Source organism: Silurus aristotelis, assembly GCF_946808225.1.
Source record: "Silurus aristotelis genome assembly, chromosome: 13".
In the NCBI taxonomy this organism is placed as follows: Eukaryota; Metazoa; Chordata; class Actinopteri; order Siluriformes; family Siluridae; genus Silurus; species Silurus aristotelis.
In genome coordinates, this window is record NC_139586.1 from 13,762,499 (window position 1) to 13,775,085 (window position 12,587).

The window sequence follows — 12,587 nt, forward strand, 5'->3', positions numbered from 1 at the left end:
CACTGCCTGCCTTTTTATATATAGACCAAATATTTTGTAATCATGTACGAATGCACAAAGGTGTGTGTGTGTGTGTGTGTGTGTTCTGTCTCTGTGCTTCTGTCATTTACCCCCTCCCTCCCCCCAACACACACACACACACACACACACACACACACACACACACACACACACACACACACACACACACACACACAAACAAACACACACACACACATACAGCTCTCAACCACTTTAATTGCTTTTGCTTTTTTTTTCATTACCTTTATTGGCTCTCTTCTACACCGTATGTGCCCAGGGATTGTGTAAAGGTCATTGTGAGACCTTCTCCGTGTTCTCCCACGTACTCTCCCGCTCTCTCTGACTCACACAGGCAAGCCTGACTGTCTGCCTTACATTTCTATTTCTTGCAATTATTGCTAAGACAATTAAAATGTTGAGATTAAATGGCTGTTATTTTATATAGAAAACGATGCATAAACATTTTGCATTAAAGTTTGTTTTGCTGGACCCAATTATGGAGACATTTATTTTGCTGACTTACACCCAATAAAAACATCTCTGTAAGTCGAATAACATCAGCTAACTTATTTTCAGCTAGCTTCACTAAATCAAGTCTCAATTGACATTTATGCTGATTCATGTAACACTGGAGAAACGTATTAAATATAATTGTCTTATTAAGCATTAAAATTATCTCCGTTTATTACGATTTTTGCACAAAGGGCATTTTTTTTACAACACAATCTGAATACCAGTACTCATGATTTCAGTATTAACTTCTACATGCACTGGACTCCGACAGAAATGATTTTAGACAGTTAATAACGCTCTGACGTTGTTCTTTCAGACCCAGGCGTTTGAGGGGCGTCTGGCGGAGTTAAACAGTCAGCTGGCACGCGCTCAGCTCTGGGGTCAGCAGCAGCTCGTCACCCTGCAATCCAGAGAGGAGGAACTGGTGCTCCTGAAGGTGGAGGTGGCCTCCCTTAGAGAGAACTACCGCTCCAAAGTAGCTCAGGTTAAATATGCGGGGACACACACACACACACACACACACACACACACACACACACACAAGCTCTCTTCGGAAGGCTTCTGTCATATTAACCCCAGTGTTTGTGTGTGTTGTACAGTTGGAAACCGTACACTCTGAGATGGACTCTGTAGAACAGAAGTACAGAGATGCTTTGAGTGAGGTGAAGGTGTTGAGGCAGGCTTTGGGCGACGCTCGCACTGACAGTTCCCGTCTGCACAGAGAAAGCGAGCTGGTGGTCACCAATGTCAATCAATGGGTCAAAGAGCAAAAGTAAGATCAAATACTGCAGAAATGACCAATATCTCGAACACAGTCCAATGTATCTGGTATTTCCGGTTATAGGATTACAGTAAGACCAATATTGTGCTTATCAAACCTGTTTTGAAACATTTTATACTTATAGCATAATTAATAGTCTTGTCCTGCTGATGGGATCATTTTTACCGGGCATTTTTTCTTAATAGCGTCTTTCCTGTTTGTATGATCTAAGGGTATTTCTGGCATACAGCTTAGTAACAAGAAGGACAAGTGACATCACTTAGGTATAACCTACCAAAAGACGCAAAAAAAATCTCACAAGAGGATATATTAGATTCATTTGCAGAATAATCGACACAGATACACACATACACACACTGTCCACTTTATTAGGAAATAAGGTATCTAATCAGCGTTACATGGCAGCAGTGAAAATTAAAAACATTAATGCAGTTATGGGGCAAGAGCTTCATTTATTGTTATTGTGGGCTGCTTTGAGCATTTTATAAACTGCTGGACTTCTGGGTATTTCACACTCAACAGTTTGTAGAATTATTTAATAGTGAGCTCTACTATGGTCATATATAAAGCATAAACAGATCTATATTTAAAACATTATAGATCCTGCGGTCAAGAATCCCAGCTGTAGATATATTTCCGTATATTTTTTACAAATGTTTGTCATTTTCTTACTGTCACTTCTGTTGCTTTGTAGCTTGACACGTTACAATGTTTTATTATATCGTGCATAGAAATTTCTTCATCTTTCCAAATCCACAAGCATGACCCCTGTGTCTCTTTTCTAGACATTATTAACCAACATTACTAGACATTTGGAATTTTAAGTTCTCCTGATTGCTTGTACACTGCATCTCTTCAGGCAGGCCAGCGAGAAACTTGGCTGCAAAATCAGAGACCAGAGCAGGATGATCATCCACCTCACAGCGGAAAAAGAGTAAGAGCTGCTTGTATGTTAAACAGTGCGAGCGATGAATAGTGTCATGCTGATGCAGTAATGTCTGTTCTCTTCCCAGTCACCTACAGGAGAATGTGGAGAAGCTGCAGGCGGAGAGCCGGAGGTTGAGGGTGGAGCTCGATGAGCAGAGAATGGAGGCAGAGAGATACAAGGTATATTTCTAGCATATTTACTTAACTTTGCATTTTAATATATATTTTAGCATTGATTTAAAGTGCTGCTAAATTTTTGATTTATGATTTAATATCCTTAGCATTATTATTGATATAATTGCCTATTCCCTTTAATCATAATTAATATTAATAATTTATTAAGAACTAAATGCAAAGATAGTATTACATGTTGTTGCTCAATCACATCAGTTATTATCATAGAACTTGACAATAGTTCTGACAGTTTGTAGTTCAACTAGTGATGATACAAATTATGTATAATTAACACAAAGTTTAATATTCAAATCACCCCTGTCATTGTTAAGTAAACGTGATTGAAATTGAACAAAGCATAAGTGAATATTTTTCCGAAACCAGATCTGTGGTGCAGTTTTAATGCTCTCAGAAAGACCTCGGAAACTTTCTTTCCTCTCCAAGATGTTTGAGAAGTTGGTGTGTTATTATGATGAAGACAATGGGGAACTGATGAAATTCCAGGCACAATGACGTACTACTGCTACAACCTGCATGAGTAACAACTTTCAAAGTTTTTTATTATAATTGTGTTTTTTATTTTTTTTTGCAGGCATTACAAACTCAGAGCGTGAGTGAGCAGCTGCACAGCCGTCAGCCTTCCGCAACGTGAGTATTTACACCGTCACCATCATATCTCTTCATTTGACTCGGAGGTCTCATACCTTATTTTTGGCCATGATCAGTAATATCAAATAAGAAAAAACTTTTTTAAAGAAATTATTAATAATATAATTATTAATTAGGAAATAATGGCACTAGGTCTTATTTAACTTTTGACCGATTTATAAAAGTTTCAGAAAAGCTTGTGCACGTCATTCACCTATAATGTGCAAAGACTGTTTCAGCTTTTTTGCAAGTACTGAGACCCTCAAAACTTCATAAAAAGGCAGAGTGAATTAGTAGCTAGATGTGCAATTGTGAAGAAAAACTGGAGGAATCTTTTGACATGGCAAATGAAAAATCGCCGTTTTTCCCTCGCAGAACTGCAACACAGCAGAGCCCATTCGGGTTCTGGCCTGGTACCATGTTCACTAAGTGCTGCCATCACATCCACACTTACACAGTGCCGAACCTTCAGTGGTGTTAATGTCAGTGCTGGAGGCGCAAAGTGCTACACTTTACTAAACTTTGCTGAATTCAGGGGGTAAAATGATGGTTACTAGAGCATTAAGTGGATAATCACCCTAGAGACTGTGACTCTCTTGACTAATCATTCAGAGAGAAAGAGAGAGAGACAGAGACAGAAAGCAGAGAGCACAAGAACGGAAAATTATCCACACACATTAACACACTCGGCTCATTCAGTGTAGCTGTGTGACTAAATGAAGCTCAGTTAATGTTTGAAGATGGTGAACGAAAGAAAGCCTGCAGGCCTGTACGTACAGGGAAAGAAAGAGAGCGAGAATAAATTCAAACAAATAAGGACGTCAAGTGCTTGATTTGATTTGAAAACCTATGTTGGTTGTGGTAATCCTTAAAATGACTATAATACAATGCTTACAATATCCAGAACAGAATTCAGCACAACACAATAATGAAAAGATTTAGACAATGTTTTTTGCCATCTGATAGAGTTACTGCAGAATGTGAGGAACAGTGTGTTGGGACTGTATGAAAAGCCACACATTTTAAGTGAAGGCATCTAGAAACTATTCAATTCAATTTCAATTCATTTTTATTCGTATAGCGTTTTTAACGATGAACATTGTCTCAAAGCAGCTTTACACAGACAATGTGGTGATAAAAAATGAATATGTTCTTTATAAGTAAGTTTGTCCCTGATGAACAAGCCAGTGGCGACTGTGGCAAGGAAAAACTCCCCCGGATGGCATAAGGAAGAAACCTTCAGAGAAACCAGACTCAAGAGGGAACCTTATCCTCATCTGGGGTGCACTTAATGTCCATTTATTGCACATATACAATGTTGCGGTGTACAGTGATGGTGATCAGAAGGGAACTGTATTCCTGAGTCAATGTAGCAGTCTGTTGACATTAACTACAGTCCAAATCCATCCTCAAAGCTCCTGTTCTTACTCCGGGATTTCATGGAACGACCCAAGGCGTTGATGAGAAACCGTCCCTAGCTGCCCAGAGTGGCCTCCAATCAAAGAGAACATTCAGATTAGCTTAGCTCTTCTGCTAAGGCTTTCCACTGGTTTTTGCGATGTAGCAGTGGGGATTTGTACTCATTCAGCTGCAAAAACATAAGTGAGATCAGACACTGATCTTGGGTGAGGAGGTCCGGGGTAAAAAGTCAATGTTCCAGTTTATTCCAAAAGTGTTCAGGTTGAGGTCATGGCTCTGTGCAGGACACTCGACGGTTTTCACTTCAACTTCAACACACCACGTCTTCGTGCACATGGAAATTGTCATGCTTTGAGCTTTTTAGTTTCAGTGAAGAAAAACTGTAATGCTACAGCATGCAAAGACATTCTATACTATTATGTGCTTCCAACTTTGTGTCAACAGTTTGAGGAAGAACCATATATTGGTGTAATAGTAAGGTGTCCAGAAACTTTAGTTAGTGTCATGTACATATAATATGATGGGACTGCAGCACAGCGTTATATATTTTGGCACCTATCCTGAAAAATCTTTTAAATCATTGCCTTGGTATATGCAATTTTTCTGAGTCATGAGCTAATTTGCATAATATTTAAAACATTCTCTTGGCATTGCCCCGACAACCAGCAAGATGTTCACACTTTATTCTGTATCTTTACAAATTTGGTGCTGTACTCAGTAGAGAATGAATAATTATAAAAAAAAAACACCTTGAGATTGGCAGGCACATGCCAGTCACACATTGGGTAGTGGTTAATTTCTCATTTAAATCTGTGGATTGATTGCATGGATTCAGCTGTTTTTGAGAACTGTAAATCTGTTCTAGCTGAAATTTGTCATGATAAACATTGGGTTGCACTGAGCTGCTGGCCTGAAGCATGGACATGTGTATATATAAGCACTTTCAGTGACAGAGATCATTTAGGGATTAAATAGTGCAGAATGAGACCATGAATTTGAATCCGGTGCATGAAATGGCCTGTTGCTTTAAATTACTTTAAAAAAATTTAAAATTATTTTATTTATTTTATCAGATGAGTGTGCAAACTTTTATATTCAGCCATTTAACAGTTGAGTTGAGCTTTAGGGCTTTAGGGTGGGGGTTTATATTTAACTGCTGCCACATTCCCCTGCACATTTTAAAGAGAAATAAAAAGAACATTGCTTTGATAACATGCTTTCATCCAAAAAAACAAACAAACAAACAAAAAACACTATTCATTAGCACTTTGCTCTTTCTGGTAACATCCCTCTGGCTGATAGAGAGCCTGTCCTGTTTATTTGGATATTAGGAAAAAAAACTAGTATTCTACGCTTTTCCAAGCAGACGTTATATGTGGATGTGGTGTAAATGGTACTTGGGATTAGATTTTCAGAGCAGATTGCTGGTATTAGCAGGAAAAGGCGTGGGGGGGGGTGTGTGTGTGTGGGGGGGGGGGTGCAAAACACACAGCCGTCTAACTGGGAGGCAATCTATTTTCTTTTTACACAGGGCCAGAGCAGCTCTTAATGCACTGAAGCAAAAGTGCTTTGGTCCGCAACCTTTCACGCCTTCACCTCCCTTTATGTAATTGAATAGTTAATAACTTTGATTTGCCTTTGAAAGCGCATGCTGTGGGGCCCGTTCATCTGTCGAACTACAGAAAAGAAACCGGTGTTCTCCTGCTCATGCTCTCCTGCTTATGCTCTCAGTCTGTCTTTTTCTTACACCGTATGTGACATTTGTACTTTTTTTCTCTTCTGTAAACTGGGATAAATAGTAGGCCTAGAATGCATTAGACTCCATCTAGAGTTCATTTCTCGAATTGCTGCTATCTCTCTCTCTCTCTCTCTCTCTCTCTCTCTCTCTCTCTCTCTCTCTCTCTCTCTCTCTCTCTCTCTCTCTCTCTCTCTCTCTCTCTCTGTCATATGTCTGATCTCATCAGTGTGTTTAGTGTACTCAGACCCCTGTGTGAATGTGACCCTCCCTAATTGTGCCTCACGCTCATTTGCTCGCGCCACATGAGGTCCTGATTGCTTATTTATTCTCCTCAGGGCTCCTCATGGACATTAAAATGATTGACTCGTTTCATTCGTTGCACATTTATCAAGCTTTATTTGATAAGCTTAGCTTTCCTGTGTGTCCACAAACGCCTCATTCTCCCACTCCAAATTCATAACGCACCGCTGCGGACTGTTATTCACACGTCTAATTGTTTCTCCAGCTAATTATATGCGGCCGCGAATAATTTTGCATGCACAAAATCCTGTTTATCCCGGGCGGAATTAACGGACACAAAAGGGCAAAGCATTAGCAAAGCTGCAGGAGTAGTCAAAGAGCCGATTGTGTATGCAAAGCTGCCAGATAGGACTACAACTTTGGAAACAAGGGACCGTGACGGTTTAAAGATTTTTTTTTATTTTTTTAAAAATGCTCATTTATATGTAGCCCTGGTTAAAAATATATATATATTTATAGTTTGTTAATTGGCTCTATTTCTTTGAAGCAAGCGTGTGCTACGGAGAGCTCATTATACACGAGGAAGCCAATCATCTCCACTGTGACATTTGACTGTTTGCACTTGTGTCCAGCAGTGACGTGGCCTTAGGGGCTACAGCAGATCCAGAGAGCTGCAGGGCGGTAAAGATGCAGAGCAGACTAGCAGTAAAACCAAACCATGCTGGAGGGGTAGGTCAGGGCAACAGGAACAGGGAAGTGTTGGCCAACATGATGGTGATGTCTGTATTGTCAAAAAAAATTGTTAATAGAAACAGTAAAATGTATGTGAATTGTAAAGATAAGCAAAGATCATCTACATATTGCCTTGAGGTGATGTAAAGTTCATGTAACGATGAACATAATCATACATACAGCTTTATGTATAAATTGGATATATTTATATATAATGTTGCTTATTAAAAAGTGACATCTATAGATTTTTATAAAATTTAGCAAAATCCATAGATCAAATTTTTAAACAGTTATTCAATTTGGTGGTGAGATGGATGAATTCACAAATGTACATATAATGTAGCTAAATTCAAAGCTAGAGTTGCTAAATTTAGGAATTAATTGAAGAGGTTTTTAAATTTTAAGTTTAAAAAAGTTTTTAGGTGAGGTTGCTGTTTTTATATAAAGGGTAGCTATAGACATGAATTTCTGTACGTAGTTGCAAAATCCAGAAATTAGTTTGCTAATGTATTTACAAAGTTCCTAAATTTGTGAATTTGTGCATGAGGTTGCTAAATCTATATTTGAGTTTGCTAAATGCTAAATTATTGCTAAATTCATCTACAGGGTTGCTGTAATAATAAATGAGTTTTCTAAATTCATGAATTGGTATAAAATGCTGATTAATTCATAGTTGATAAAGTTATAGGTGTGCTTGTTAATTAATGCACTTATATTTGAGGGTGCGAGATACATTTACACTACATCATTTGTAGTGGTTGGTAAATTTAAGGATTGCAAAACTGCAGAACAGATTTAGTTTTTTGACATAGAGATTTTAAAATTCATAAAAATTTTAATTAGATATGATTTACGATCTATCTTTATGATAGATAATTTGAATAATGAAGCTGTTAAATTTGTTCCAATTTGTACATTTATATACAGTGTTGTTAAATTTATGAATTTATATGTGGGGTGGCTAGATTTATTTATGAGGATGCTGAATTCATGAATCTATATCAGTATTTCAATACAATACAAGAGTTTTGTGAATTTGTAAATGAGGTTGAAAAATTGGTGCATTTCTATATGAGGTTGTTAGTCATAGACAAGCTATGATGAGTTTAAAACAATGAAATTCATGAATGTAGCTTGGTTGTGTATAAATATGAATTCAAAGATAGAATTGGTAAATTATTCGTTGCAGTTGGTAAATTCAAGAATTTGTTTTGAAAAGTTGGTAGATTTATCAATGAGGTGTTAAAATTCATAGACATTTCGAAAGAGAAATCTCAGAAAATCCGCAATTCATAAATTTGTTTGAGTTTGTGAAATGTATTATTTCATTATGCTCAATCTTTCTCACTTCATAGATGAGTTTTCTAAAAATAATTCATAAGATTGCAAACTGTGAGTTCAGATACACCCAGGACATTGTTAAATCTATATACCTTGTTTTTCAATTCCTGGATGATGGTGCTAAATGTATACATTTGTTTTCAAGTTTGCTTAATTTATAGAATTAGTAAATAATAATGTATGCAAGCTTGCTAATTTCATGTTGTTTTAGTAAAATTGTAGAAAGGTTGCTAAATTCAAGATAGTCAACGTTACTGATGTTACACTGGTTGGCTTTTAGTGATTTTATTTGACATTTTGAAAGAAAATTACTTCTTAATAAAATTTGCATCTTCTGTATTTTTCCTGCCATGTTTCAGATCGGGAATCTTCAGTCATCAGCGGGAGAACAGGAGCAGAAAGGAGCCTTTGGCAGTTCGGCTGGAGCGGAGCTGAGGTGTGTGCAGAGCCACGCCCGGTTCGAGTTTTGCCACTGAAGTGGCACGACGAGTCGCTCAAAGGGCGAGAAGGACCCGAAATAGGCCACATCGCTGGAAGTTTATACCTCCATAAATGTACTTTCTCTCAGGAATTGTCTGCAACACTGAGGCACTTTTTAAAATAAAAGTAATACAGCATTGATGGAGAAAATATGTGAATAGAAGTGATGGAGATTTGGGTTTGTTTACACCTATATATTTTCTAAACCTGTTAAACTTGAATAATATTATGACACTATGACAGATGCTATGAGATATAAGATAATGGCGTTTTTCTTTGGCAGTGAAAACGAGTGCAGTTTTCATTTTTTAGGACGGAGTGTCAGTGTGTGTTAATCATTATGAAACTTGTTTTGCTCTGAGGTAAGTGAACACAGCATCCTTTGCGTTTGTTCACTGGGGTGATATTTAATGTAATCTTTTTTTTTTTGTTGACATCTCAGCATTTGTCATAAATTTCTCAGTGGCTTTCAGATCAAAAACTTTTCAAGCCTCCTGGCATTTAAAACCTTTAGAAAAGAACTGTAAAACACATATCTAGTGTCTGCATTTACATCTGGGCTTTTTTTTTTACAACCCTGATGTCTTTCTCTGTAGATAAATCATTCGGAGTTTGTGTAAAATACAACAGTCGTGTGCAGTTGTGTGTTTTGTGTGACGTCTGTTCATGTATATGTAGTGTGTAAAGCGTGTCATATTATTGACAAACCATATAGGCAATACTTTAATATGTACATCCATGTACATCACGGCAGTGTTCTTGTGTCACTGAAGAAGATTGTTATTTCTGCTCAGGGTCATTACTGAATTAACTTTAAACCGGAATCTCGGCACAAGAAGACCTGTTCTGTTCAGGCAAAATCAATAAACAACACTCTGTCTCACCCAGCACTCAAAACACAACACTAAAAGTGTCTCTGTAAAAACTAAAGAACACCAATAAGTGTTATTAATGCCCTGAAAATCCCTAAAGAACAGAGCTCAAGGTTAATTCTGTTATTCTGGTTAGTTCTGATTCTTGACACTCAATTACTACTATTAATAATAAATAAATAAATAACCCATCTTGAAATGAATGTAAGTGACATATAACATTACTTCATTAGGCATGACAATTGCTATGTAAGGGATAAAACATGTCAGGATGCGCTGCAGAGAAAATAATCAACAATCGTTCTATAACAGTGTGCCCTCTGGTGTTTTTTTCCTCTTATACAACAGGAGGCCATGTGAGCAATTAGATTTATATTTATTTTCATTTACAGGTAGTCGTCGACTTACAACCTATGCGACTTGCGACCATTCGACTTTACGACCACAATCGCTAGCCGTCGCGTACGTTCATTTTTTTACCAGCTTCCGGCATCATTTTACAGTACTGTACATGTAGTCTACTCTACTTACGATCAAATCGATTTGTCGGTCCCAATTGTGGTCGTAAGTCGACGACTACCTGTATTTAGAATCAGCAACTGTGCACGTCCCTGTGAATGAGCTGTTACTATAGAAACGATAACCTCTTTAAATAAGTGAATTCATATAAATGGCTTATCAATAAGAGATATATCAGCACTGCTGTTATAGAAACTGAATCTGACCAATCAGAATCAAGAATTCAGCCGCTCGTTACAGCCATATTAGGTCCTTTAAAGTATAGCGAGATTCTTATAGGAGATCAAACAGTGCAGGTGGCATCCTGGTGCTTATGGCATCGAAACACATTCTCTTTGTGATCACTAGTTGATCCTTCTTTCATTACCTGATTAATATTACTGAAGTAGCATCAGAAAGTTGAATGTTTGTGTCCTTTCATTCCCACGAATGTCTAATAAACGTACTTTTCATCTTACACGGACTGTAACTCAGCATCTTTTGGCTTTGTGTGCTCATGAGCAGGTGGTTTAATGGCTGTAGATGTTCTGCAGGATCGGTGGTTACCCCTCTTTCGAAAAAAATCCCATCAAGAGAAAGTCCCAGGCAGCAGGGACGGAAGAGACGTGCGAGACGAGGATCAGGCTGCAGTTATGTCTCGAGCAGACCTCAGATGGAGTCGTGTTGTAATTGAATCCCAGAAGGCTGTTCATTACTGACAGAGGTATTGTAGACGGAAGGGGGGGGCTCTGCCGCACTCGTCTTTATCAGAACATTACAAGTCCAGGGTTAATTAAAAGTGCAGGAAGCACCGTGTTTTGGATTTCTTTCCCCTCCCTCATGTAATGCGTGTGTGCTGTGATTAGGTTTGTAATCACTGTCGCTGAAGTGTTTGGACAGAGACATGTTCTTAACGCATATATAGAAACACACCACTCCTGCACCTCTCTCTGTACCAAACCGCATCAGAGTCAACAGGCTCGAGCATCTCCGATCCTCTCAGAAGTCCGGTTTTACACTTAATCCTCCGCCTCGCATCCCCGGTGACACGCGCGCCATTTTAATTCCTTTCATTTCCACAAAGGCCTCCAGCATAAATCGCTTATAAAGGTGACGCCTGCCACCGTCATGCAGCTGAGGGATTTTTCAAATGTCAGCCTGCACCACAGATTTGTCCCAATTAAACGAGTGCAGGAGACCATTTCCAATCTTCACAAGATCGTCTTTTTAAAAAAAAAAAGAACGACTTAATGAAAGCTTTCTGCCGATTTACAGAGGAATAGAAATCAGGGGGAAAACCATGGAAGTTTTAACCTTTTCTCTCTGAGGTCTTCAGTATGTGCCAAATAATCCAGAATAAACCAGAACTGCTACTGAGATGTAACTCAAACTCAGTCATCTATAAACAATTCATAAACTTGAGTAACTTGGTGTAGAGAAGGAATAACAGCTGCAGGCCTCTGGAGTGTGCGGTTATAGATAAAGAATCCACAGCTTGTACCAGAGCAACGTGCCAGTGATTACAAATGTTTATTTGTTAAAGACTGACACGTCACACTTTCTAACCCTTTCTTCTCGTGGAATATCCATAAAGATTGGATATTCCTGTTATGATTTATAGCAGCACTTATATCAGCTTCTGTATTAGCTTCTCAACGGTCAAGATGAAAATCATAATAAAAAAAAAACAAACAATAAAAAATAGAAAATAATGATATACCAAAACAAGCATCAGTATGTAACTCCTAATGTAAAGTAGAGCAGGAACTTGTCAGCACTGCTGTAACAGAATGAATCAATGCGCACTTTGTCACTATTAAAACCCTTTATTGAACTGCTCGATATAATCTGGACAAAAAGAACAAAAAAATCCTTCACTGATAAACAGTGACACTGCTAATGTATGTGCAATTCTTTAAGAAACCCACACGTCTCTGTGAGAAGCTGCAACTTAAAAACCATACTTGTTTTTAAATAAAGTAAACGTAGTACATCAGTGAGAGAACGTGCACTGATGAGCAGCTAATAAGTAAGTTAGAAAGTGCTTGGGCCCATAATTGCAGTTTGCAGGTATATTTTATGATTACATGACTTGTCATTACACAGTATGTGTTTTGGTTTGATTTACGGTGTCCATTTAGAGACTTCATCATGGTTCATTTCTTAGTTTTATTGCAATACAAGAAGAAAACTGTAGTCCATG

At 38.0% G+C, this 12,587-nt stretch overlaps 1 protein-coding gene across 12 annotated transcripts in view; it reads left to right on the forward strand.

The window, feature by feature from the left end:
- The window catches only part of pmfbp1 (polyamine modulated factor 1 binding protein 1), a 177,476-nt gene extending 167,823 nt beyond the window's left edge, over nucleotides 1-9,653 (forward strand). For all 12 annotated transcript variants that reach the window (XM_083558353.1, XM_083558350.1, XM_083558354.1 and 9 more), the window contains 6 exons: nucleotides 851-1,018; nucleotides 1,134-1,306; nucleotides 2,175-2,249; nucleotides 2,329-2,422; nucleotides 3,009-3,064; nucleotides 8,894-9,653. In XM_083558353.1, the coding sequence (XP_083414479.1) occupies nucleotides 851-1,018; nucleotides 1,134-1,306; nucleotides 2,175-2,249; nucleotides 2,329-2,422; nucleotides 3,009-3,064; nucleotides 8,894-8,969 (642 nt within the window). In that variant the 3' untranslated portion in view covers nucleotides 8,970-9,653. The remainder of the gene's footprint in view (nucleotides 1-850; nucleotides 1,019-1,133; nucleotides 1,307-2,174; nucleotides 2,250-2,328; nucleotides 2,423-3,008; nucleotides 3,065-8,893) is intronic.
- Nucleotides 9,654-12,587: the final 2,934 nt, after the last annotated feature.